Source organism: Emys orbicularis, chromosome 1 (genome assembly GCF_028017835.1).
Source record: "Emys orbicularis isolate rEmyOrb1 chromosome 1, rEmyOrb1.hap1, whole genome shotgun sequence".
NCBI lineage: Eukaryota > Metazoa > Chordata > Testudines > Emydidae > Emys > Emys orbicularis.
Genome location: NC_088683.1, coordinates 9,560,276 through 9,585,426, shown reverse-complemented (window position 1 = coordinate 9,585,426; position 25,151 = coordinate 9,560,276). Strand labels below are relative to the sequence as shown.

Below are 25,151 nucleotides of genomic sequence, written 5' to 3'. Positions count from 1 at the left end.
ACAGAAGGGAAGCCATCACTACCGGTGTCTGGTGATAACTACTCTGCGACACCTAGACTGTCTTGTAAACAGAGATACTGTATATGTAAAAACATCATGTTGATTTCATTCAAATAAAATCCAAATACAGAACATGGCAAAAAAAAAACTGAAACAAGAGACCACATAGAGTGGAGCTGATAAATGAGAGCAGCCTATGTACAATACTACGTTACATTCACTTTTACACTTGCCAAGCTATTGTTTGGCTGGCAACAGTGAACCCAAACTACTTGAGCCACATTCACAGCTAGTGTAAATGGTTTCATGTGGAGTGGAGGCCAGTGCTGAATCTGACTCCATGTCTCAGCCTCATGCCATATTTCCACTCTCTACTGCTGCTCTAACACTGAATTCTACTTGTGCTGCACACACTCCCTGCTCTGAGTCTGTGTAAAAAGCTTTCCCCCCCCGCGATGAAGATCAAGATGGAAATCTTACTTCTGGGCTGGTCTTTCCCAGGGTATGTATATACCAGCTGATGAGCTGAAGCAGGGTTTAAAACAAGTTATTTGTGGGCGGGAGGGATAGACAGTCTAGTGAACGTGCAGGCTTATTCTCCCCCTGCCAGAGAAAATACTTTGAAAACCATGTGCTGTTTGGGGCACTCCAAAGGCAGGAAGTTTTGCTCCTCAGAAATATTGATCTGAGCCAGTAGATGCCAACTCCATCCTGCTATGGACGGCTTCACAGTTACAGGGAACAATGAACTTCAAAGGCAATGAATCCCTTCCCGTCCACTTGAACACTGATTGTAACATAGGGGTGTTTGCTTGTGAGCTGTTCTCTGACAAATCAGAGGCGCAGTCAATGGAACAAGTCTTGTTGTCAAACTTAAAGAGCGTTAGGAACGATGGAGCATGAAAAGGACAGGCTGGCTGATTATGCCCCTTTCATTTAGTCTGTGTTATGAGCAGACACTTTAAATAGCAAAGGAAGCTGTAAATTAGTTTGACCAGCTGCTCAAAGTCAAGACAGCAGAAAATGGGGAGCTAATCTGGCTATGGAACAGTTCCAGGAAGTGACATTGCAAGCTTTCCCACAAGGCACCAGCTGTGACCTATAGGGACCTCTGCTAAAGGTCATCACGGTGGCTAATTCAGACCTTGTTCTCTGCTGAGACCGCCGAAGGCTGCCACCATCAGAGCTACTTATGATGGCTTTCGCTCTTCCGCTATCACGTCTTATTCTAGTCAGATGCTCGGCTAGCTGCTTGAGGGCAGTACATGTAATCTAATATAGGAACATCTCGGCTTTGTATTCAGATCGGTTTATGCCTCTTACTTTTCACCCATTAGCAGAGTCCCAGCAGGTTCTCACTTGTGGGTTTGTTACTGCACATTTATCTTTCCTCCTTGCTCCTAGAAAGGACACTATTCATTCTCTATTGCTACAAGCCCTGTGCAAGCTCATTTCTGAACACTGCTGGCCTGATCTACAACAATGCGCAGAACTTGTCTGTGCACATGTACGCATCCAAAACCTCCCCCGGGGCCTGGATGTATAAATCCTAACACAGGTGGGTAGAACTGGCACACCCAAATCGAAGCGAGGATGGGAAAGGTTGGCTGCTAGATCTTGCAATGTCATTTAGCAGGACACTAAGGGGAAGCCATCTTTATGGACCTGATGTCACAGGAGTGCCACACCTGGTTGCTACAGAGGCTCAAACAGCAGCAGCACAGGGGGAAAGAGTGGTGACCACAGGGAAAGAGCCATGTTAGACCTGAGTAGTAACTTCACCATGGGATTCAGGGGACAGTCAGCCATGCAAAGGCCTTCAACGTGGCTGACTTCCTCTGAGCCCTTCGGGGGAAACACTTGCAATTTCACTGGGCACGTCGTTCAACGGGGTGGTTCTCCTCTGCAAAGGGAATGTAAAAGAGGCACCTTCTGATTGGAGAGATCTGTTCCCTGGCTGCATTCAATAACACAAAGAAAGCCTCTACTCTTAGCCACGCAGAGCCGACAGCCTCCAGCTCACTCACTCTTGGCTATTGCATCTTGTGCTCCAGTAGAATAGTCTAAATTCTAATCAGTCTCATCTCGACAAGCCCACTGGACTCTGGGGTTGCTAGGAATCACTGGGGCTCTAATTTGGTCTGCAGAACCTTTCCGTTCCAGCAGGGTTCTTTGGCTCAGGGCTGGCTTTACTACACTAGCAATTAGGAGGGGAAAAGCGACCTGGGAACTGGCCAGCTGACAAGGATGGAGTCCCCTGGTGCCATTTGTCACCTGCGCTTTAAAAGGTGACCCGCAAAGAGAAACTGAGTCAAGCCCTGATCTTACATACTTCAGTGTCTCAGTGAAGCAAGAGACGAGGACAACAGTGTGACTGACCTTTTAAAAGTCTCTCCCATCTCAGTGACTCTCTCTCTCTCACACACATCTGGGCTCACCAAAGAGCCCACAACGCGATATCACAAATGGAGTGTTTCGATGCAGAATGCATCATTCCTAGCCATGAGTCAAGAATGGCAGAGGATTTCACAGAGGGATCAGGGGACTTGGGAAGAGCTGGCAGCTTCAGCTGTTTTGAATGCCCCCTGCAGCTAGAGAGCCAGCCCAGAAGCCAGGGCTTGGCATCCACGCGTTGTGATTGAACTTTACAATGCTGCGCTGGGCGTTAGCAGCACCGGGCGGGTCAGGCTGCCAGTAAAGTAAGGAGAATGGTAATGGACGGCAGCCAAAGGGTTAAATCAGACAGGTGGGGAGGGAGGATGGGCCGACAGCACCACAGGCAGGGGGCCAGTGCAGGGACAGCGTGTAACGGCCGCACGTTACCTTTACAGTATTAAAAATTTTAAAAGGGCCATTTTAAAACGAAAGGGGCTGCGAGCCGAACGCTAAACTCGTTCTCTTCCCCAGCGGAGGCTACACGTTCCCCACCGGCTTGGCACAGCCAGCAGCTCCTCTCTATTACAGAAACGACGCCCCTTGCAGGGGAGTCCCTGGGGCTCTGCCCTGTAAAACCATAACAAAAGGTCCTTGCTGAGACAGTCCTTTACTCCTTCTTGGCCTCCTTCCTCTGTCTGGCCAGCCGAGGCCCCAGGCTGTTCCACACTTCGGTGTACATCAGCGTGCCCACGAAGACAAAGAGGGTGCCCAGCCAATGCCAGGCGGTGAAGGGGTTCTTGAAGTACAGGATGGAGAAGATGAGGCTGACAAACTTGCGCAGCGTCACCACCAGGGTGACGGTGAGGGAGGTGCACTCCGTGGTGAGGCTGAAGACTCCCCGAATGCACACGTATCTGGGTGGGGCGAGTTAAGGGCACAGCGAGCGGAGAGAAGCACATGCCGGTGGTCGGCTGTTTGATAACACGGGGGCCGTGGGTGGGTCCAGCGGACGGATGAAGGGCTCAGGAAAGTGAAACGGAGAGCACCAGCTTGAGCCAGGGACAGTGCGGCTAAGTGCTACTTTCTGAGCTGCAGAACCCCTGCCATTCATACCAGCTCTGCCAATGCCCCTCCAGCCTGACCCACAGTCCCTCCTCCTGGTCTCTCTCCACACGGACATGCCCCTCAATCCTGCCCTCCACCCCACCCTCCTATTCCAGTACTGCTCTCCCCACACACACAACTCTGCTGATACCCCTCCGTCCTGACCTGCTCCTCCAGCCATGGGCTCCCATTCAGCTCTGCTAAACTCACTCCAGTCCTGCAGCACCTCCCAGGCCCTCTGTCCCCGTCGCCCTTCCCAGTTCTGCGAAGGCCTCTCACCCCTGAAGGAAGCTGGGTTTGCTCATGTTCTTTTAATGCTAACATATTTCTGATTTGCCCACCTGGCTTGTTCTTCCTCCCTGTTTCATGGCACGTACAGACACTGCCCCTGCTCAAAGCCATGACAGATATCCACAGGTGCGTCTCCTGCTGCCTGGTGCCCCAATCGCCTACAGTCTACATAGGCTCATCTGCCCAACATAGCTGCAAAGGCACCTCAAAGCTACCCCCTCCCCAGGCTCCAGCCAGCCATTCATGCACAATCCAAACGAGCCAATGGAGCACGGCTGGGAGATCTTTCTGCTCCTTTGCTCTATGCCCCGTGCCCGGAAGCTGGGTTTGCAGGCGCTCCAGTAATTCCTACCAATGTCCACGCACCTTTACAGCTCTCCCAATACAAGGGGTGATAGGATGTCCTTCAATGGAGGGCAAACCCTAGGAGATTCGGGATCACTACCATGCGCCTTTAAGTATAAGAGCTAGTAGTCTCATTCCCCACATTATTCAGGGCTAGACTTACATGACTTAAGGCCACCAGCCACAAGGGAATACTCAAGATCCACCCCCACCCCCACCCAGAAAGAGTTGACTTTAAAGAGAGACACAAAATTCGCTCTCCTCTTCTAAGCCCTTAATATGTTTCCATAGCTGTTTGCAGTGTCTATAGATCAGGGTCGGCAAACTTTTTGGCCCGAGGGCCACATCTGGGTATGGAAATTGTATGTCGGGCCATGAATGCTCACAAAATTGGGGGTTGGGGTGCGGAAGGGGGTGAGGGCTCCAGCTGGGGGTGTAGGCTCTGGGGTGGGGCTGGGGATGAGGGGTTAGGGGTGCTCCGGGCTGGGACCAAGGGGTTCTGAGGGCGGGAGGGGGATCAGGGCTGGGGAAGGGGGTTGTAGGAGGGGGTCAGGGGTGCAGGCTCTGGGCGGCACTTAGCTCAAGAAGCTCCCAGAAGCAGTGGCATGTCCCCCCTCCGGCCCCTGCGCGGAGGCGCGGCCAGGTGGCTCTGCGTGCTGTCCTGTCTGAAGGTGCCGCCCCTGCAGATCCCATTGACTGCGGTTCCCGACCAATGCTAGCTGCGGGGGCAGCGCTTGGGGTGGGGGAAGCTTGCGGAGCCCCTTGGCTGCCCCTAGGCTTAGGAGCCGGAGAGGGGACATGCCACTGCTTCTGGGAGCCGTGCAGAGTGGGGCAAGCCCCGGACCCCGTTCCCCGGCGGGAGCTCGAGGGCTGGATGAGGCCCCCGGGCCGTAGTTTGCCCACCCCTGGTCTATATGAATCCTCCCAGTCTTCGACACCAGCCAGAGCTCTCTGAGAATCCAGCCATCATAATCTCAAAACCAAACACACGGTGCTAGAGCAGCCACTCTCTTAAAGAAGGGTTAAAAAGTTGCACTGATATGCTAACAGCACCTGCTGCAAGACCAGGTAGGCTAAATCTAAGAGCTATCAATCCTCCTGCTGCAGGGCATAAGCTGATAAACAGCTGGAGTGGAGAAGTCTCTTCCCCTCCACGCCCCCTTGCTAGAATATAGGAGAGACGTGTTTAAGGAGGTATTTTTTTTTACCAAGAGGCTTGGGAAGCAGTAAGTAGAAGGGCTCCTAGCTGGGGTGCAGAGGGAATAGTGAAATAAGGACAGAGAGCTGAGGGGTGGAATTTGAAGACAAAGAGGTGGTAGAATTTTGACACAGATCCAGGTGGCTGCCTTTTGGGGGGAGATGGGGTGGAGGATCAGGAAGCTTCTCACTGATCCATCTTTCCCCTTCCCCTGGATAGGCAAGAGTGTTTGTATTCTCAGGAATATTTCCACCCTCCTCTGGCCCAGTAAGCGTAGAGGACAAAGGTAGAGCTCAATCATAGGTAAGTAGAGTTGCCTAAGTGCTAAAGCCAGTTAGTTGTCAAGCCATTCCACACACACAGGACGCTAGGCTGGCTTCTGCTCCTACTTGACTCAAATTATATATGCACAGCTGTCTGGATCTCTTTCCAAATGTCCTCTGAAGTACCCTGCAGTGGCTGCTGTCAGAGAGAGGGATACTGGTCTAGGTGGAGGATTGGTTTGCTGCAGTACGACAGGAGGTGATATACTGTACTAGATGAACCACTGTTGCTTTATACGCAGGTGCACACAAGTTGCCATTGCAGAACAGAGACTGGGAGGGAACAGAAACAGACCCCTCCCCCTTTCCACATAAAGAGCTTACAATAACCGCAAGTCATAACTCGGTGACAAACTGCAGGAGTGTCTGTCTCATCCCAGAATCGCTGAGGTGTGTTCATAACAAACAAGCCATTATCAAAAGCTTGGGTCCCCGTCTCTTCTGTTGCCTTCACTCACTGCATTCTGCCTGAATTCAGAGAGCAAAGGCTTCCCTGCCGGGACCCTCTCTGCCTGCCTTTTCCAGCTTCACGCGCACACTTCCAATAATTATTACTAGTAAAAGTTTAGCTGCTGTGTCAGTACCTTACATCAGCTCAAGCACACCTGTCAATGTCTCTGGTCTCTTGGAAACAACACGCACGCTGCTTCAGCAGCTGACAGCACCTCTTGCGCTACAGAGACGTTAGCTCTGAATTCAGGGAGGTCTAAGAGCGCACGGCAGGCTTTACACAACTGGTCTTTCGGCCCAGTTTTCTCAACACACTAGCAACCCCGCTGCCTGCCCTGGTTCTACCACCAGTGCGTTTGAAGGATACTGAGTGATGACGTTCATGACGAGGTAGAACCACATGATGGGCAAGGTCAGCCCGATCCCCGGGACTTGGAATGGCTCTGCGAGGAGAGAGGAAAGAAGAAAGGTCCATGTCTGATCTTGGCCCAGCTTTTAAAAGCTCAAAAACACACACAATGGCAACGAGCCCCCTTCTTGGTGGTCTCAGCAGGGAAGCCTCTCAATTGCGTCTCACTCGGCGAGGCCTGCAGGAAAAGCTGTGGGGAGCTTGCACTGCAACTGACCATGCTGTATCTGTGCTAGGGATAAACACACCACAGCTCTGGAGACCGAAGGGTATTCAGATTCAATGGCATTCTAAAGCAGACTGGACAGCAGTAACATTGCACATGCTCCAGCGGCACAGGGCTCTACCACCTGGAAAGGGGCCCAGTTCTGGTTCTGATCTCGTGTGGTAACTTGACTTTTATCGCTAGACAGAAATAGCACGGTGAGGTGGCATCTCTTACTGCTCACTGTTTGGTGTCTCCTGCTGTATGTGCATTACACACAGATGCTGGGCAAAGCTTTTGCCGTGATAAGCACCACGAGAGCTGTGCATTTCTGAATTCACAGCTGACGAGGGGCCCATTATCAAGCAGCTATTGGCAATGAGAACATGAATTCCACTTTGCACGTGCTTCTGCAAGTTTTTTGGGGAGGAAAGGAAATCTCACAAAGGCAACTCTGTGCTGGCAATACCCGCCGGGAGAAGTTTGTGTGAAAAAGCTGTATGAAAACATTTGTCATTTTCACACAGTTCATCTACCTGGACATGCATCATGGGCTAGATCCTCAGCTGCTATAAGCCTCTGCAGCTTCATTGATTCCAATTTCCAAGCTATGCCAATTTCAACCAAAGAATCTGGCCTGTTCATTCCCATGATTGTGCTCATCGGCATCACTTATGTGAATGTTTTAATGAAATCTGTTATCACTTGATTTTCTGAATGGGGAGGAAGAACAGCCCTTCTTTTCCCCTGGATAGAAGGATTTTCATTTTTAAATGGCTGTGACTGACTAGGGAAGAAGAGCTGTGCATTACAGGGGGACCTGTTTACAAAGCATCATGTAGAAAAGTTTTTGGCTGTCAGATAAAATTGGGGATCTGTGTATGTGAGGTGGGGCTTATTTAACAATAACATTCACCAGTTTTCAGGTTTTCACTTCTGCGTGTGAGTAACTTAATGCACACAAAACAGACCCACTAATTTTGACGGGACTACTGATGATAGATAAAGTTAAGCACGGGTGTATTAGCAGGGTTGGGAACTTGACGAGTTTCTAATCCTTCTGCTGGGTTAAAGCACTCTCCATAGCAATTCACAGACTTAAATTCAGAAGGGAACATTATAATTACTTAAGCTGACCTACATAATCACCAGCCAGAGAGTCTCACCCAGAGATTCCTGCACTGCAGGGAACCCACAAGAGCATTAACTTGCACAAAGAAAACTCACCAGACTGGCTGAAGAGAACAGCATGGGCGTAGATGTCCGGAGCGAGGAGGAGGAAGCCAGGGAGGGGCAGGGCATGCTATGGCAAGAGATAGAAATCCAATGCAGAGCTTTAAACTGACACCAGGCAGAGAATCCAGTGTATGTGCATTTCAACTAATATTAAAGGACAAATGCTTTAACGTTCTAATTGAGCTCATGTACAGCTTATCCATCCGTCCTACCCCAAGTCAAAATGATCAGTCACTCTTGGCAGAGCAACCTGGGATTACGACAGGATGAAATGCATTCGTTGACCCAGCCCTCATGTTCTAAAGGGCCGAACACCTGAGTGAGAGGTTTGGGGACAGTTTTTGATCAGTGCCAGCCTCATTTCCCCAACCCCCTCTACAGTATAGTAACCTGGCATCATAGGACGTAGAAATGGGAAGAGACTTATTATAAAATCATCATGCAGGATTATTTCCTACAAAACATTTCCTAGTGCCGAGCATGGCCAGGGATTGCCCGCATGGCTCTGACCGTAGGATCAGGGCCTTCAGCTCTGGATTCTTTCTAAAAAAAGGTTCCACTCAGGTCAGTGGTTCTATCGCATAGAGCAGACTGGAAAACTGCATGAAATTTATATTCGAAATGGTTTGGTTTGAGATAAAGCCAGCAGTTGCTTACATTGTAAAACAGTGCCTCCTTGGAATGCTTTCCAAACTGTTTGTAGATGGTCTCTTGAAAGATCCCCATTCTGGCTGACATCAGGAGGGCGAAGGTCAGTGCCGCGATACCTGTAACACAAAAGCAGCCTCACTGTCCCTGCCTCAACGCTTAATAAACCTCAAATCAATCAGCGTAGGCAGATCTCCGGGGTGCGACTTGAAACGGAAGAGAATGGGAAAGCCCACAAGAGACCGGTGCCGCAGCCGAAAGATGTTAGGGGTCTTTGAATATTTTACCCATGTGACTTAGGCGCTAAGTCTCATGGAAAGCCAATAGGATTTAAGCACCTAAGGCCCATTTTCAAAAGTGATTTAGCTGCTTTAGATGTTGTTACCCCCTTGACTGATATTGAAAATCGGAAGCCAGCCCCTGCCACGCACAGATGGAATTACTGCCCCACATGCAATATTGGGTTCCTCAAGGTATCAACCCCAGCCCCTGAAATCAGCCAGAAAGTGAAGACTGGCCATATTAAACTCTTCAGGGCCAGTTTTCTAAAAAGGCTTCTCTGTGGTACATCAACCCATAAAATACAACCAAGTTTGCAGGTAACTGCTCCCTCATGGCGTAGTCTGCAGCACCTGGGTGAACAAGAAGGCCCTTCTATTGTAGGGAGGAAGTGGACCAATATTGTCGGCATACACATGGGGCCAAATACATCCCTGGTCTAATCCTGCTGTAGGCAATGGAGTGACACCCAGGACTGAGACTGCCCTTTGATCTCTACGCAGTTTTTTACTCCCCCTCCCCAGCTTCAGCTGACGACGGGATGCTGCGATATTTTCAGAAGCCATCATTTCTCAGGTTAGCCTCCCATGTCTGTTTCCTATAGGGAGTCTGCTTTACAGAGCTAGGCCCAGATTCTAATCTTGGTTTCATCAGTGGCACCCGTCCAATGGAGATCAGACTCTGCCCTTTTTGACTTAATATGAATCTCTCAAATTCACTGCGGAAAAATAACCTGGGAAGGGACCTGATAAAGGAGCAACTCAGCTCCATCACTAACCCACCCCTCACACAAACACTTCAGATACTATCTTTGACCAGCTGGTTGCAAGCGACTTTTTGCAACGTGATAGGCTTGTATCAACAGGGTGAGAGAGGGCAACGGGAGTCTGCTTAAATCGATAGCAGAAACGCAACTGATCCCTGGAGCCGGGTGTCCGACCGCTCTCTGCTGCCGTGCCGTTTAAGCACAGCTGCAGGCCTGGAGATCAGCCCCGTGAGAGCAGCTTCGACCAACATAATTGCAAAGCCAGTTAGCGTCACTGCACTTACAGACCTAACAGCCACCACATGAAGACGTGGAGTCCATCCTCTTCGCTTAAGCTGGATTTAGAAGCCTAGGGAAGGTGGGGAGAAGTGAGTCAGATCATTATAATGGATGCAGTTGGGGAGTTTCCAAGTGACTAAGTTTGTCTCTCTGTTCCCAATAGCTGATGGATTGTGTTCCAAACCTATATACAAACAGTATATCGAAGACAGCCCGGAGTGTCCTTCCTCTGCACTCCCTTCACTGGTTAAAGAGAGTATGTGGCAGTTACGGCTTTCACCCCTGCTTTAGTGGAATTGTTGGACAGAAGATGAAGACTGATCAGCAAAGCATCCCTTTCAAAGAAACACGCTGGCTGAAGACACGTCGCTTCCCCTCCCCTCCCTTTATCCTAACTCTTGAGTGACTGTGTGTGTTATGATGAAGCTGGTATTTTGGGACATTTGTTGTATTTGGAAAAAATAATCAATTACCAATAATAATAAAAAAGTACCATGCTGGCACAGCCCAAGTCTGACAGGAGCTGCAGGAGCACAGCCTCTTTTGCGGGGTGGAAAACAGACTTATTCAGGCGTGTGTCTATTGAAAATGGGATACAGACTCGCATATGCCGATACCCAAGCCGGCACTCTGTGGCACGTGCCTAACTCCCAGTATTTGCTGTGGATCTATTAAAGTTAACTTGGATTATTACTACTAGTCTAGTCTAGAAGTACAGCTGTTTAATGCATCCGTGGATGCATTAATCTCCTGAATCTGCATTTAAATAAGCAAGGATCTTACAGAACCCAGCCCTCTTAGCTGCTTACAGTTAGTCTGCAGTGTGTCTCTGTATCAGAGCAACAGAGCTGCTTCAAGTTATTGCGCAATGAATCTTGTAAGTTTTTCCTCTCTACAGTTGCCTGTGACAGCAGGAGATTCGTTTCTCTGGTCCCTTCCGATCCTATGTTCTTAAGTATATTTTCCCCACGATAAAGCGTTATTGTCACTGCAAGTCTGCAGTGGGCTTACACACTATTCAAACCCTCAAAACTGGGCCAAATTAAATCAGTTTTCAGCAAGACACTGGAAGGGGCATCTCTCTAAGTCCTATCTCCATGGTCGGTTTCAATTATCTGGCCTTACCTGCGTAAAAGCTGTTAAACCAAGAAGGAAAAACCTCAAACAAGAAAAGTTACACACTTGTGTGTATTCTCCCCACCCCGAAACCTCGCTCGCAAAAAATTGCCAGCCTGTTTATGCTCAAACTTACCCAAAAAATAAAAATCACACTTCGTTTTGGGCCAGGCCTGGAAAATTCTAGTTTGAAAAGAGACCTGTTCTGGAAGCTGAGAGTAAGGTTTTTAGATAGCCACTGCCAGTCTAAGCGGCTAATAATCAATTACATTAACCCCAATTATTTTGTTTCCTCTGCAGGTGAAAGTAACTCGATCTTCAGTGTGCCCGTAGGAAAAGCAAAAACTAAGCAGCATGTCATAAAAGGCACCTTGAACTAAAAAAAATGTGAAGGCCAGCAAAAATCCGGTGTCTGACTGTGGGAAAGATCTCTAGGGAAACAGACAAAAAATATGCAGTGTACTTTCTTCCCATTGATACAAAGGGAATTGCCTGATTAAGGCATCAGTGGCAGCTCCTACTGTTAATAGGGCTCCCAGCTGTACAGACTCAGACACTTGAAAAGCATTCCTTACCACTTGTTTTGCAGACATTAAAGTGCAGATAAAGATCCCCACAGACACCAGGGCTATGGATGTGTATTTAGACACACTGTATCTGCAACAAGAGAAGAACAGAGAGACTTCAGCATTCTAGTCCACCCTTTCCAACCTGGGAGCTTTCACCCAATGCTGCACTGAAGAGGCATTAGGCCTGATTCTGTTCAGTTACCCTGGTGTAAATCTGGAGTAACTACTGATTGGAAACTGTTGAACAGAAGATCCAAGGAAAAGCTCTTTCAGTTCTAGCTCTTTCCATGCTCAGAGATTTAAGTGCTCTCTTTCCAAGAACTAGTCCGGGATCGATCACAAGATAGGGAGCCTTAAGATCATGTCATTCTGATTACTCTCTGGCTGAGCCATTTACTTTTCATTCCCTGATACCCCCACACAGATGGAAAGGTCAGCAGAAGAGAGCTCTTACTGCAATACCTAGCCCCACTCCTACCTGGGCCAGCAGCACGTCTCGAGCCCTGGCTCATCAGCGCTAACAGTATGAGCATCTGAAGCTCGCTTAGCTGTCAACTTATCTTTTACATAAACCAGTCACTGGAGGGGGACAAAGACCCACACGCTCCTATTGCAGCAAAAACAAAAGCTTCTTGAAAAATATTTAAGCCGAGACCCCACACGGAAGGGAATCCTACCCAGGCCTCAGCTGGAAGGCTGGTGGCTGCAAAGGGAGTGACAAAGCACTCTCTTCCCTATCGCTCCTCCGTCACTTATAGTCACACGGCCAGCCCACAAGCAGCAACCTGGGACCAACTCTCCTTCACTACTTACCTATCAGTAAGGGGTGATATAGGGCTTAATCGATTAATGATCATAAAACACTGTACTTCTCAGACAGACGGTGATACAGAAATGCAAAGCAGTAGTACTGAAGTGCTCCCTATTCAGGTTTGCCTTAGAGAGGTACGGCTGGAGCGCCAATCCCAGCTTTGATACGGACTCCCGCCCTGATCTCTGGCAAGTCACTTACCTTCAGTGCCTCGGTTTCCCCATCAGTGAGAGGAGGATAACATTTACACCGGGGGATGACAGATCAAGTCTAAAGCGCTTTGCAAATGAACAGTTTTTCACATGTGCCAAATGCCGCTGACTATCAGATGTTGCACTGACTAAGTCAATAACATAAATTTTTCTGAAGAAACTGGGAGGTATTAATTTACCTTTTTTTCAAAATGATGATGCCTAGAACCATGCTCGCTATTAGAGAGCCCTGGGGAGTGGGGAGAGAGAAATGCAAAACAAGGTCAGTGTCTCAGGCACCCTCCCAGATATAGAAACACATTCCACGAGAAATCCTGTGTGCTCTGAAGAGGTAAGTACAGTTCACTAATAGAAATAACAGCCTCAAGAGAAGGACGGTGAGAGACCGAAATCAGAGAGGGACGGATTCTTATTAGACCCAGGGCTTGTCTTCACTACCCGCCGATCCGGCAGGTAGCAATCGGTCTATCGGGGATCGACTTACCGCGTCTAGTGAAGACGCGATAAAATCGATCCCTGATCGCTCTGCCGTCGACTCCGGAAATCCACCACGGCAAGAGGCGGCAGCGGAGTCGGCGGCAGCGGTCAACTTTCCCCCGTCCTCACAGCCAGGTAAGCCGACCTAAAATACGCAACTTCAGCTACGGTATTCACGTAGCTGAAGTTGCGTATCTTAGGTCGGACCCCCGCTGTAGTGTAGACCTAGCCCCAGAGAAGAGAAGTAATAGGACTTGTGGATGCAGCAGGGAAATTTAGGCTTTCTCCTTGTCGTATTTACGCTAAAACAGTTACAAGGGCAGTTCAGGAAGAGAACAAACTAAAAGAGTTTCTGGCATCAACATTGTAGGGAATAGGCCTAGGTCCTCTATCTATCTGGGGATGGCTCAGGAATGATAATGTTCAGGTGAGAGAACTACGAGGTTATCTAGCTCAGCACAGGACTGGTTCCTAGATTGTATCCTCTTTTATTTTTTTAAAAAAACAGTCTAGATTTAAGATGTGTCAAGCCATTGGCCATCCACTGCTTCTCATGGAAGGTTACTCCACAGCCTAGTACGTGATACCTGATACTCAAGCATACATTTCCTTTTTGCTTTAATGTAAGTTCACCTGGCCACTGTTTTGCAGACATTAAAATTCGTGAGAGTAACATGGACGGGGCAGCATTGTGCACCCCCTAGGGGCGCATGAAGGACTAGCAGCGTGCGCACGCATATTCATGCTGTGTGGGCCTTTAACAGGGCAGGGTGCTGCAGAAGGGTGGAGGTGAGAAGGGTTTAGTTTCCTTGAAGTGGGGCTCAGCTTTCAGGTGACATCTCCTTACCCAAATGATCCTGTTCGTACATTTCATGGCTCATTGGGTTAATACAGGGGTGGGCAAACCTTCTGGCCCAAGGGCCACATCTGGGTATGGAAATTGTATGGCGGGCCATGAATGCTCATGAAATTGGGGGTTGGCGTGTGGGAGGGGGTGAGGGCTCTGGGGTGGGGCCAGAAATTAAGAGTTCAGGGTGTGGGAAGGGGCTCCAGTCTGAGGCAAGGGGTTGGGGTGCGGGGGGGGGGAGGGGGGATGAGGGCTCCAGTTGGGGGTGTGGGCTCTGGGGTGGGGCTGAGGATGAGGGGTTGGGGGTGCAGGAGGGTGCTCCGGGCTGGGACCAAGGGGCTCAGAGGGCAGGAGGGGGGCTAGGGCAGGGTGTTGGGGCACAGGAGGGGGTCAGGGGTGCAGGCTCCTGGCGGCACTTACCTCAAGCAGCTCCCAGAAGCAGCGGCATGTCCCCCCTCCGGCTCCTACACGGCCAGGCGGCTCTGCACACTGCCCCAATCCCAGGCACCGCCCCCACAGCTCCCATTGGCCACGATTCCTAGCCAGTAGGAGCTGTGGGGGCAGCGCTTGGGGTGGGGGCAGCGTATGGAGCCCCCTGGCTGCCCCTACGTGTAGGAGCTGGAGGGGGGACATGCTGCTGCTTCCAGGAGCCACACAGAGCCACAGCATGGATCTGGGCAAGTCCCAGCCCCCGCTCCCCAGCAGGAGCTTGAGGGCCGGATTAAAACATCTGAAGGGCCGGATGTGGCCCCTGGGCCGTAGTTTGCCCACCCCTGGGTTAATACATCTCTCCATGCTAGTAGTTTTATTTTGGCACAATTCACCTTTTGTACAGTACTCTGTGCCTATGAAGCACCATAAGAAACACATCAGTGAATCCACAAGTTGTAGGGAACTAGAGATGTAAAGGGCAGGCAAAACTTTAATTTACTTTTCAGACGTGCTACCAACACGCTCAGTACAACTAAAAAATAGCTACTGAGTGTTTGCACATGCAAACTCACATATCCTTCTCCCGGACTGCATTCATACTGGGCAGTCTTTGCAAACCTATCCTATACTGTGCCAAACAGACGAATGGTCACATTACCAGTGAAATGCAGGGGTTTTACATGAAACAGAAGCAAGTTGTTTTGCAGTCTGAATGCAGGGCTGGGAGCCAGGAACTCCAGAGTCTAGATACTAGCTTTAACACCAACTCCCTCTGTGATCCTAGGTGAGTTATTCAACCTCTGCATGCCTCAGTTTCCCCATCTGTAAGAAGGAAGCTTCCCCAGGCCTTGATTGTCCCCGGAATAAGGAGCAGACAAACAAGTTCCCAGCCCTGACAGCCAGGTGTGTGCGTGACAATGGCCCTCCCTGTAATGTGCAAAAGCCTCCCAAAGATTAACTAGTTCTCAAATCACCTGTCAGGTGGTTGTATTATTCCCATTTGACAGATGGAGAAACTGAGGCACAGGCAATAAGGGAACAGCCCAAATTCTCAAAGGGTGTCTATTGCAGAGCTGGGAACTGAACCCATATTAAGCCCTGACCCCATGCCTTAACCACAAGGCCATCTTTTCTCCATTAATAACACTGCTATCTATGTACAACGTATTGTAGCTATAAAGCACTCTATGTCAATGCGAAGCTCTGCTCCTCCACCGGGCCTGGAGGGAGACTGAACGGATGTGTTCTGCTCCCCTGGGACATTGTGCACACGGAGAGAAAGGCTGGCAGAGGTACTCACTGATCTGAAGATCATGTGCAGCGGCATGGCTATGTTTAGATTCAGGGCATAGTTATTCACGACGCTGACTGTAAAGAACATGGCCACCATGATCAAGTAGTATCTGAAAGGGAAACACAAGGGGCTGGTCAGCAAAGCAAGTTGATGACTGGGAAGTTCCTTCTAGATGTTCTCTCACACAATGCTTGGGCAGCGCTAATCTGTCAGCCCCAGAGACTCAAGTTCTCTGCTCATCCTCAGAGCAGGAACAGCCCAGGCGGTGCAAGTCTCCCTCCCTTACATGCAACAGTGTTCCCACATCTGCTCCAGGATGGGTGGGGAATTCAGTCTCCGTAAGGAGGCTGCCAACAATGGGACCAACTGCGAATGGGCTGGTATTTAGCGATCTACTAGGCATCAGTCTGAAACCAAGTCATTTCACACAGACCATCAAGTCACAGGGATTAGAGGTGGAAAAACCCATCAGGTTTTCTAGGCCACACTGCTGCCAATGCAGGATTGTCCCCTACAGAATAAGTGGGGGTAAAACAAGAATTTTGCAAGACTTCTTTCCCCCCAGATTGCCAGTGGGCCCCACTCGTTAACAAACCCCAGAGAGATCCAGTCCCCTAAAAGTAACGCTTGCTTACTAAACAGCTACTAACATGTTCCTTAGGAGAGAAGACTCTGAAAGCAGTTTCCTATTAATAATCCTAGATAAATGAGTTAATATTTTACCAGGCATGACAGGCTCTGAATGAAGCATTGCTAACTCTGGAAAGGGAATGAGGGTTAGACAGGAGAAACGGATAAGCTGTTTTATTAAATGCTAAGAGATAACAGATATCTAGTCAATTCAAGCCCAGTGAAAGCATTTAAGTCTATTGTACCTTATTGGGATGGCTGGCCGCTTCCTTCCAAAGTTGGCTTCAAAGATAAAGCCTTCCACTGCTATAAATAAGAACTGTGCAAATGTCACGATGTTCCCGCATCCTGGAAACTCTCTGGATTTGTGGGGAAGAGAGAGAAGGAGAAACATAATGACACACAGTATATAGTAACTGAATGCACTGAGGAGGACACCAGTAGCTTACACACATTCATAGAGCTCTTACCAGCGCTTACCATTCTAAAGCACCTGACAAGCGTACCTAGCGTGGTTCTTATATAGCCCTCATCACTGCAGTATAGGCACCTCCACTGTAAATTCATATACAAACTACTCACAAGGATCACTTCACTCATCACTGGGATCTAGCAACCTCTGGGGAGCAGCTTGCCAGCTGTTTAACAGTGCACAGCAACACCACTCAACAATCTTCTATTCATTGAACTTTTTGAAACTTTGCACTTTTAGAGAGAGGTAAGGGATTGACACTCTGTACACAAATTTTCAGAGGGACAATAGGGTTGAGGTCTGTTATTTTTTACCTCTATATATTATTTATTTATTTGAAAACATTTTTGCTGTTAACAAGCATATTATCTCTGGAAACACAAATCCACAGTTTGAGAACTGCAAAACTAAGCATCTCTGATGGCATCTTCTAGACTGAGCACTGAGACCCATTGGGTAGATAGAAAGATTGTACTAAATACTATACAGAAGCTCCTGGACCCCCATAAGATTGGTCCCTAATCCATGAACTTGGAACTCATTTACAAAACTTTTCTTAAACATGACATGAATATATTGTCTCATACTATAGAATTAGAATTTATAATCCTTATTCCATGATGAGATATCTTTGAGCTATAATGTATCTTAATTAAAACGATCTTTAGATAGGTGTTTTCCTCAAAATGATTTTATCAAAAAAATCTGATGTAAATAAAAATAAATCCAATTTTTTTTAATTTAAAAAAAAAGCATTGATTTTTATCCACCCTGATATCTGAGCACCTTCCAGTCACGTTATTCACATTGCTTAATACAGCTGTCACCTGTGGCTCATTCTCTTATCCTTCCCCCAAGAGGAGAATTGTGCATGCAGGGGAGTGTTTGGGTTTGATAAGGAGAGAGAGATAATTTTTTATGTACACACTAATCTCTGTTTGCTAGAAAAGGCTGGTCAAAATGGTGCACCTTGCACTTGGAGAGGAAGAAGATAAGGTTTATGATGGTCCTTAGTTCCTGGGGGAGTTTGTTCCAGTCTCAGACCAGCCCCTGAGAAAGCTCTGTCTCTTGAAGCGCTGAGAAAGCTGTCTCTTGAAGCGCTTTACCCTCATGGGAGAATGTTTCTCTGTGCCGGAGGAGCAGAGCTGTTGACCCCAGAGTCCTCACTCTGGAGCGTCAGGCGAGCTTTCAGATATCCTTGGCCCTGGCCACTGAACATGCTGAGAAGCAGGCCCGAGACCTTTCGATTGTTATCCATCGGAAACTGCAGCGAAAACTAGGAAAGAGGAACGACTAGCCATTTGGAATTCAGCTAGGACACCAGCGCTATTATCTTGCGTTTTATTCTCGCGAGAAGGGCTTCGATCTTTAACCACCGTAAGAGGCCAGTGTTTCCGTTTCACATTTCATCAGAAAGATTTGGGCTATGGTAGCACCTCTGTGCTAGGTACTGTTCGAAGTACGTGCAGTGGCATAGGTCCATCTGCCACGATGCTGGGGCATTTGCTCAGTACTGACCCAGAGGGAAGAGCGCCACCTATTGGATCACTCATTTAAACAAAGCTTATTGAGATGAGCAAGCATACAAGATACAGTACAGTCAGACAGACAGAGAAATAATGGATTTTTGTACCAGGTGTCCACTCCATCTTATTTGTTTCTACTTGGTTGCCACATTTTATGGTTACTGTTGTTGCCTCTTTCAGAGCCCGGCTCAATTTTCCTTCCTTGCATTTCAACAGGAAATCTTCTGAGGAAGCACTTTCCCCACAGCTCGGAGTTTGGACGGTGGAAAGGAAAATGTCTCCGTTTTACTGTGTCACATGGTTAACAGAGCTGTTCCTCCCTGCACGTCCAGCGTGTGATTGTCAGAGCCTGCCTATGGTGTGTGTGTCTCACTGCGCTAAGGCAGTCTGATAGGGTGACGTTTCTGTATATCACTATTGCTTGCTGTGGGGGGGGGGGGGGGGGGGGTTACTGTTTATTTGCTGTTCTTCCTGATGTACTGGATACGGACTTGATTTTAGGGCTTGGTGTGTCTTGAACATCCGTTTCTGAGTGGGGTTATTTTATATCACTCTGTTACCTTGATGCTAAAGAAGAGTGGAAGGCTCATTCTGGCTCTCATTTTAAGTTGTCTGGTATGGGTCTTCTAGCGTCTTGTGAGGGGAGTAAGCATATGATTATTTGCTAAAACCATTTATGGCAGCAACTAGGTGTTTGCTTGAGACCTCCCATTCCAGAAATGATCTAGCCCAAACCTGCTTTGCTTGGGAGATCAGACACGACAACAGCATTAAGTGTTTGGTGCACATAGGATATTTAGTGTTGGGGTAGCGCGCTGGTCCTAGGATATTAGCAACACGATTACTTCTCACCCACCTTGTTTCACGAAGTGGTATTTAGGCAATTCAGGAACAACTAGAACAAAGCCAGTTTTTCTTCTTATAGTCTTGGGCTTCCACAAACTACTGGTAGCGATACACAGAATCCAGTCCCTGAGATTCAGGCCCCTGCTGCACGGTTGTTCTCCCCCCAGGGACCCAACCATCTCCCTACCCCTGGTGGTCACTAACTCAGGAGTCTGGATCACCACCAGTGTGATCTTTCTCCACTACTTGTCCCCTTCTGCGCTCTCATCCCACCACAAGATCTGGAAATCTGTAACGCTACTGTATTACATATAAAGTCTTGTTGGAATTTTAAAGTTCTGGGAGCAAATGGAGAAACCGTAATTAATCGAAGAAGCAAGCATTTACTCACAAGGGTGTGACTGTGTCCTGAGGTCTACCTGTGTGTGTCTCTACCGGAATAGCCAGGGCTGACATTCAGAGATTCTCCCAAGGAACTTTGATGCCTGGGACAGGACAGCATGCAGCTATCACAGAGCATTTGCTAGAGTACATGACTGGCTGGGAGCTCAGATGCAAGAGCAGCCCACTATGCCCCCCACCTTCCTCAAATTGCATGCATCATGCTCATTGGTGCTATTTTATAGTCGTGGGGGACAAGGGAAAATTGAGTTGACACTTCCCCTTTTTCTAACAGTCTCTGAAAACCACCGACTCCTCTGATGCAACAGAGAAACCAGTGCAAAGGACTCTTGAACTGGCTCCGACAAGCTAAAATTGTGGTGTTTCAGACTGGAGAGGACCCATTTTTCACTGATTTGCTGTCCAGTTGTGTCTAAGTTGCAAACTCAATTAACACGACTGGGGAGACAAATATGTCCAGTTAGCCATTTGCAGGTCGCTGTCTGGCCTTTACGTTTGGTTCACGTCCCACTACTAGTGTGGGGTGATTCGAGAGGGGCTGGGAAAGAGGAATTAAAAGCCTGGTGGGATGCCAGAGTGGTTTCTGACTAGACTAGTCCATTCCCCTTCATGATCTCTTGAGCCACAGGAACTCGGCCTCGTTGCTCCACAAGTGAAGTAAGAAGTCAGGGACAAGCCAGGTTCTAAATTGTGTTGACATAAAGCTATCTGCAAATGTTAAAAGACAAACACAAAAGAAAAACAGACTAACCAGCCCCACCCATATAACAGTATCCTGACACCTTGTCAGGTTTACAGAAATTGGCTAATAGCCTAGTTATATCAATTAATTTTTGACAGCTATTTTAACTTTACTCAACTAGACAATTCTCTTTTGTTAGGACAATCATCTTCCAATAAATTGAAATTACATACAAATTGTAAGGCACCAGAAGGCTGGGTGGTTCTGGGTCTCTCATTTCGCTATTGCATTAAGATTACGATCCTTCTTTGTTTCACTTCTCTTCTGGCCTTCTAGGAGATTGAATTTTCTCTTCTGGGCGGCCTGGTACAAAGTCCAGAATGCAGGATTCCTCCTTAGCGTGGGCTAGAACAGTGGCTCTCACTGCAATTCCAGTCTACAATACCCCTTTCAGGAGTCTGATTTGTCTTGCGTCCCCCCTAGTTTCACATCACTTAAAAACTACTTGCTTACAAAATCAGGCATAAAAATACAAAAGCGTCACAGCACACTATTACTGAAAAACTGCTTACTTTCTCATTTTTACCATATAATTTTAACATAGATCAACTGGAATACAAATATTGTACTTACATTTCAGTGTATAGCATATAGAGCATTATAAACAAGTCATTGTATAAAATTTTAGTTTGTTCTGCTTTCACTAGTGATTTTTACGTAGCCTGTTGTAAATATCTAGGCAAATATCTAGATGAGTTGAGGTACCCCCCCGGAAGACCTCTGCATACCCCTGGTTGAGAACCACTGGGCTAGAACTCATTACAGAGAACAGCTTTTCAGCCTCCTCTGTGCCCATTCCCAATCACATAACTGTTAGTGTCCGGGAACCACAGCAGCTGTCTGGAAGGGGTAGCAGGAATCTCTCGATGCAATTTTGCCGCTGGAAACAACTAGAATAGCCAAAACCATGTGATCAGCCAGCTCTCAGCAGACCATTAGAAAGTGGATCACAGTTTGGGAGTCCTGGCATAATGGACTTGCTTGTTCAGTTCATCTTATCCAAGTGGCTGTTCCAATGGATTTCTCTCTATCGTCAGGAAGGGACTGGCTACAGTGTCGCTCTCTGTCTCGCATTATGTACATGAAAAGTATGTGCCCAATTTAAAAAGGGAAAAGTCCTTTTTTCCGGTCACCTTTAAAGAAGTCTGCTGCACGTCGGCATCTTACATTTAGTGAGGATGATTTACCTGCAGTGTTCTCAGGTGACGTTTCATAAGGATCTCTTTCTGATACCTATCTAATAATATATGGAGATATACCTATCTCATAGAACTGGGTGGGACCCTGAAAGGTCATCGAGTCCAGCCCGCTGCCTTCACTAGCAGGACCAAGTACTGATTTTGCCCAAGATTCCTAAGTGGCCGCCTCAAGAATTGAACTCACAACCCTGGGTTTAGCAGGCCAATGCTCAAACCACTGAGCTATCCCTCCCTACCAGGTGTGATGCTTTGCTGCCAGTGACCACTCTTCTTTTTAGGTTATCATCTTGGGCTCTGATCCTGCAACCAGATCTACGTGACTCATGCCTCTATATAGAACCTCATCGAGTTAGGGGCCTTAATTGCTTGACCGGGGCTAGGAGGCTTGAAAACCAATCTGTTAGGCCTGTATTGCTCGAAAGCTTGTGTCTCGCACCAACAGCAGTTGGCCCAATAAAAGATATTACCTCACCCACCTTTCTTGGGACTGACACTGCTACAACAATACTGCACACTGGTAGGTCCGTGCCTAATGACACTGCTCTCATTGGGGGCACATGGATGCTTGAGGGGGTGGAGAAATTATTTCCCCCAGTATGCTGCTGGCTAATCAGGAACTGGTAAAATGTGTCTTTCTGTGGACTGTTCAAGGCTGCTAAGAAGTGCAGCCCTGGTTTAACCACTGTCCAATTGGAAGTAAAATATTCTTCTGCTTGCTCAGTGAGTAGCTGACTTTGTTATGGATAGATAAGTTCATCTCAGAGAGTGCTTTTTCTCAAGGCATTGCCAAGTTCTTTTAAAGGTACCCAAACCATGCATTGCCACACTTAGTTTGGCTTTCTTTTGATTGTAGTGTTGACTCTGAAATTTACTGGCTTTCCACTGCTTGCTTTTTTGATAACCACAAAATCCTTTCTGAGGTTTTTCATCCTTTTAAAATAGGAAAATCTGAGCTCAGCCTCAACTCTAGCTTAATAAAACATTGCCATATGCCAATAATACTGTACAGCACTTTGCATTTTCAAACACTGTAGGGACATTAAATATAGATTATGTAGGTAAACACTGGCATGTTATTGATGGGGAAACTGAATCACGGAAAGGGGCCGTGACTTGCACAGGAGGCATTGCAGTGTTGCCAGCTCTCATGATTTGATCACGAGTCCCGTGATATTTTTAGTGGCCGAGCTCCTCAAGTCATGTGAATATATTAAAATCTCTGTTTTCATTTACCCCCTCCCTTCAAAAAAATAACCTCTAAGTTTGCAGAGAAAAACTTGAAAGCATGACTCAGGTGCACCCTAAAGGCTCAAAAATGAGAAGGCAAATAAAAACAAAAAGTAATATTTCTGAAAAAAAAATCAAACGGTTAAGTCAACTACGACTTTTGATGGCTGACGGTTTGATTTTTGAAAACCCGGGGTTGGCCATGCTGCAATGTACCGGGCTGTAAACCAGGATAACCTGACTCTTGACACAGCCTTGGGCAAGTCACATGCCTGGCCTGATTTTTCTGAAGTTCTAAGCACTCACAACTGCCACTGACTTGAGCGGGTGGTTAGTGCTACAGCTGCCTGCTGGGCTGACGCACTGGGGACTGAACTGGGAAGCTACAAAGCTAAAAGCATTGACTGCTACAACTAGAGCTAAACAGCCTATTCTCCGGAGCTAGGGACTGTAACAACTCATATCCTCTGCAGATCCGCACAAAGGGAGACCTGACACACACTCACCAATGGGTTACATGAGCACCTCCAGGGAGAAAAAGAGACAGGTCATTAATGTCTTTGAGCCTCACTGTTCTCATCCATAATATGGGAGTCATGTCACAAACCAACCGCACAGGGGGCTCCCCCCTCTCTGCTATCAGAGGATTTTCCTTCACTCACAAGTAACAGTCTCTCTGCATATTGCCATCATACTATAATGCCCCCATTTGCAGACCAAGCTCTGGTACCCACCATACGCTCTCCCCGTTCTTCTAACTCAAGGGAGATCCCTCATGTCCCATTACACAGATGTCTCTATCCACATCCCATGCATTCCCAGGGCCTCCTCTCCCTATTATTTAGAAAACTATTTGCATCTGCGTATGAGTCATAATGCAGCAGTGATGGGAAAAGAAAACAGACACCCCACCACATTTTAATTTGCTGCTCCTATTAAAATCTTATGCCCCAGCACTTCTGGTGCATTGCCACAGACTACAGCCCCCTCCTCTTTAACGCAGGCATGCATCCCAGGGAGAACATAGGCCCCAGCATGTGATGCACCCTCTTAAATTGCAGCATGGCCAGAAATTAGGGTCCCTCCTGGGCTCCAAGCTTGGTTGTTTAGAGGGCCCAGTCAGGAGACTAGGGCACTAGGTAGCCATCTAGCTCCACATTAGGGTGGACTCTGGGATACAGGGCAGCCCCCCTGAACTCAGCATTAGATCTGCCAGATAAGTGATTACAATACTGAATGACATTGGGCTAAGAACCACTCCCCAAGGAACAACCCCAGAAACGCCCCTACTCAGTGGCCCCATACACAGGATAGATAGCACGATGCTGAGATATGGACTGAATCAGAGGTGGGTCAAAGCACATGGTTGTAACAGTGGGGTGCAGGGTGGCTCCAGGAGCTCAGGGGTGAATCAGAGCCCACAGCCAAAGCTCTGGGCTGCCAGACGCCCACGGCTGGGCAGAGCACCTGGTGACAATACCAGCACAAGGTGCAGACTCACCAAAGGCTGCTTAACCTGCTGCCCCCTAGCTTCACAAGTGCCCCCAGCCTGCACCTTAGCCTAGTGACCCCTGCATGGCGCTCCCCACCCCAGCAGGCTGCGCACAGACCGGGCCCCGCAATCCTAGGGTGCTAACAACTCACTTGGCCAGATGCCCCCAAGCCTAGGGGGGCAGCACAAGGACCCTACCCCCAAAGATGCTAACACTCACCTGGCTGGGAGCCCCCAGGCCAGGGACAATGCCCCTCCCCCAGGCAGTGACCATACACCTGGCCAAGCAACACCAGTCCAGGAGCCCTGCCCGCCCAGCCTGGCTGCCCGGCCCGCCCCCAGACCTCCCCAGCCGCCCAGCCCAGTCCAGGAGCCCTGCCCTCCCAGCCCAGCCTGGCTGCCCTGCCTACCCCAGCCCCCCCTCAGCCGCCCAGTCCAGCAGCCAGCCCAGCCTAGCCTAACCTCGCCCAGGAGCCCTGCCCCCCCCATCCAGTCCCCCCTTCCAGCCCAGCCTAGCCTAGCCCAGCCGCCTTGCCCCCCCCAGCCCAGCCTAGGAGCCCTGCCCCCATCCCCAGCTCAGCAGCCCCCCGGCGCCCCCCCACCCCGGGCACGCACCTGGCCAGGAGCTCCAGGAAAACCACGTTGCTGCAGCACCCGCTGAAGACCAGCGCTACGGCCCAGGCAGGGCGCATGATAGCGGGTGGGGGCTCCGCACCCACCGCCGGGCTGAGCCTCCCGCCGGCCCAGGCGCCACCAAGCCGGCAGCCGGCAGCTCCATCCCGCCCCTCCCCCGCTTCCCGCCGCCCTGCTGTAGTTCCTCCCCCGCCCGCCTGCCGTTCATCCCTACGGCCGCTCCGCCCCCGGTGAACTACAGCTCCCAGAACCCCCCGCGCGGCCACCGCGCGCCTGCTCCATGGACTCCGGCACCTTTGTAGCGCGGCTCCGGGC

General features: G+C 48.8%; 1 protein-coding gene across 1 annotated transcript; it reads right to left on the bottom strand.

Moving 5' to 3' along the window:
* Nucleotides 1–3,043: 3,043 nt before the first annotated feature.
* SLC35B4 (solute carrier family 35 member B4) lies at nucleotides 3,044–24,895 on the bottom strand. The gene is made up of 10 exons (XM_065423212.1): nucleotides 24,819–24,895; nucleotides 16,543–16,656; nucleotides 15,674–15,776; nucleotides 12,797–12,846; nucleotides 11,601–11,682; nucleotides 9,919–9,979; nucleotides 8,595–8,704; nucleotides 7,929–8,004; nucleotides 6,455–6,530; nucleotides 3,044–3,290 (listed from the first exon to the last, which is right to left on the bottom strand). Exons 1-10 carry the CDS (start codon nucleotides 24,893–24,895, stop codon nucleotides 3,044–3,046), a joined length of 996 nt encoding a protein of 331 aa, XP_065279284.1.
* Between the last annotated feature and the right edge of the window lie 256 nt (nucleotides 24,896–25,151).